This window comes from Lactuca sativa, chromosome 3 (assembly GCF_002870075.4).
Source record: "Lactuca sativa cultivar Salinas chromosome 3, Lsat_Salinas_v11, whole genome shotgun sequence".
Classification (NCBI taxonomy): domain Eukaryota; kingdom Viridiplantae; phylum Streptophyta; class Magnoliopsida; order Asterales; family Asteraceae; genus Lactuca; species Lactuca sativa.
Genome location: NC_056625.2, coordinates 199,552,035 through 199,553,693, shown reverse-complemented (window position 1 = coordinate 199,553,693; position 1,659 = coordinate 199,552,035). Strand labels below are relative to the sequence as shown.

The 1,659-nt window shown below is 35.1% G+C and overlaps 1 protein-coding gene across 1 annotated transcript; it reads right to left on the bottom strand.

Moving 5' to 3' along the window:
- Window positions 1-231: 231 nt before the first annotated feature.
- Window positions 232-1,396, bottom strand: LOC111892140 (uncharacterized). Its single transcript, XM_023888208.1, has 3 exons — window positions 1,018-1,396; window positions 772-897; window positions 232-656 (listed from the first exon to the last, which is right to left on the bottom strand). The coding sequence occupies exons 1-3, from the start codon at window positions 1,394-1,396 to the stop codon at window positions 232-234; spliced, it is 930 nt and encodes a 309-aa protein (XP_023743976.1).
- Window positions 1,397-1,659: the final 263 nt, after the last annotated feature.

Below are 1,659 nucleotides of genomic sequence, written 5' to 3'. Positions count from 1 at the left end.
TAAATAACTATAAACGTTGCAAGACCTCTTTGTAGACAACATTTTTTGTTTTATTAGTTGAACCACCTTCCTCGTCACATATGAGTACCTTCAAACCTTTTTTGCTTGTTACACGAGAAACAACTACATATAACTGATCATGGGTGAAGACAGATCTACGCAAGTATAATCCAACATTTGATAATGACTATCCTTGACTTTTGTTAATGGTCATAGCGAAACAAACTGCTATTAGGAATTGCCTACTTTGAAAATGGAATGGAATTTTTTATCGTATGGGGTCAACTTCATGCGAGGTATATAAGTAGTCTCGTTGAAAAATCTACCAGATATGATTCGTGCTTGAATGACGTGTCTTCCAAGGCTTACGATTTGTAATCTAGTACCATTGTGTAGTCCTCTGGTTTGGTCGATATTACGAAGCAACATGACCGATACACCTTTTTTTAGTATAAGTTTATGGTTGGGAATTTCGGAGGCCTTAAAAGCGTTCAACACATCCGGAGAGTATACTGATTCCTCTAAAGAATCTTCTGTCTCGGTCTCACATAAGGAATCTAAACTCATATATGTTTTCCCTTCATTTTTCATCAATTCTAACATGTAGTCGTTGATAGCATCAACTTCTTCATTAGTAGGGACCAAAATAGCTTTATCTTGAAAATACGATGGATCATCATGATGGTTTTGAAAAGAAAGATACATTTGAATGAATATGGCCACCCATAGAGGGAACGATCACATCTTCTAGAAATTCATCTTCAACTTTACCATCATTAGGACCACCGATAGTATCTTCACCAATTTTAAGAATCCAATCAACAAATGAATTTGTCTCTTCGAAATCATTGTTTGGACAACCAAACTGAAGCCTCATGTTTACAGTCAAACGTAAAACTGTACATTCACGCCATAATCTTGATGAATGCAATGATGCCTGCATAATATCTTAACGATTTCCTCTTTGTATTACTGGAAGAATTTGTCGAAAGTCACCTCCAAATACAATGGTCTTACCTCCAAATGGTTTATCATTGTTCTTAGGAAGGATAATATTTCTAAGTGTCTTATCAACTGCTTCGAAACAATGACGATGCATCATTGGGGCTTCGTCCCAAATTATAAGGCTCGCTTTGTTCAACAGGGCAGCTACATCGTTACCTGGCGTAATAGAACAAAACGAATTCTCATTCAAGTTAATTGGTATATGAAATATTGAATGCGCTGTCCTACCACAAGAAAGCAAGAGTGCTACAATTCCACTTGAAGCAACAATAATAACTACTTCATCTTTAGATCTAATAGCAGCAGACAGTGTCTTCCAAAAAAAAATTCTTGTTCCTCCATAACTATAGATGAAAAAGACGCCACCTTTTTTGTTGTTAATTGCATTCATAATTATATCATAAACATTTTTTGCTCGACATTTAATTTTGAATATAGTTGTTGATGTTCAGATTCAAGACTGGACGGATCATAATTAAGCTCATCTTGAATTAACATATTGCAAGAATCTTGATTATATTTGTGATCAAGTAATGGCATATTGGGTATTTGCTTAAGACTCAACCCACAGCTAAATAAAGATTTCTCAATGTACGACAACATTAGGTGGTAAATTGCTTCTGGTTTTAGCTTTAAGCCTGAAAACATTAAAAG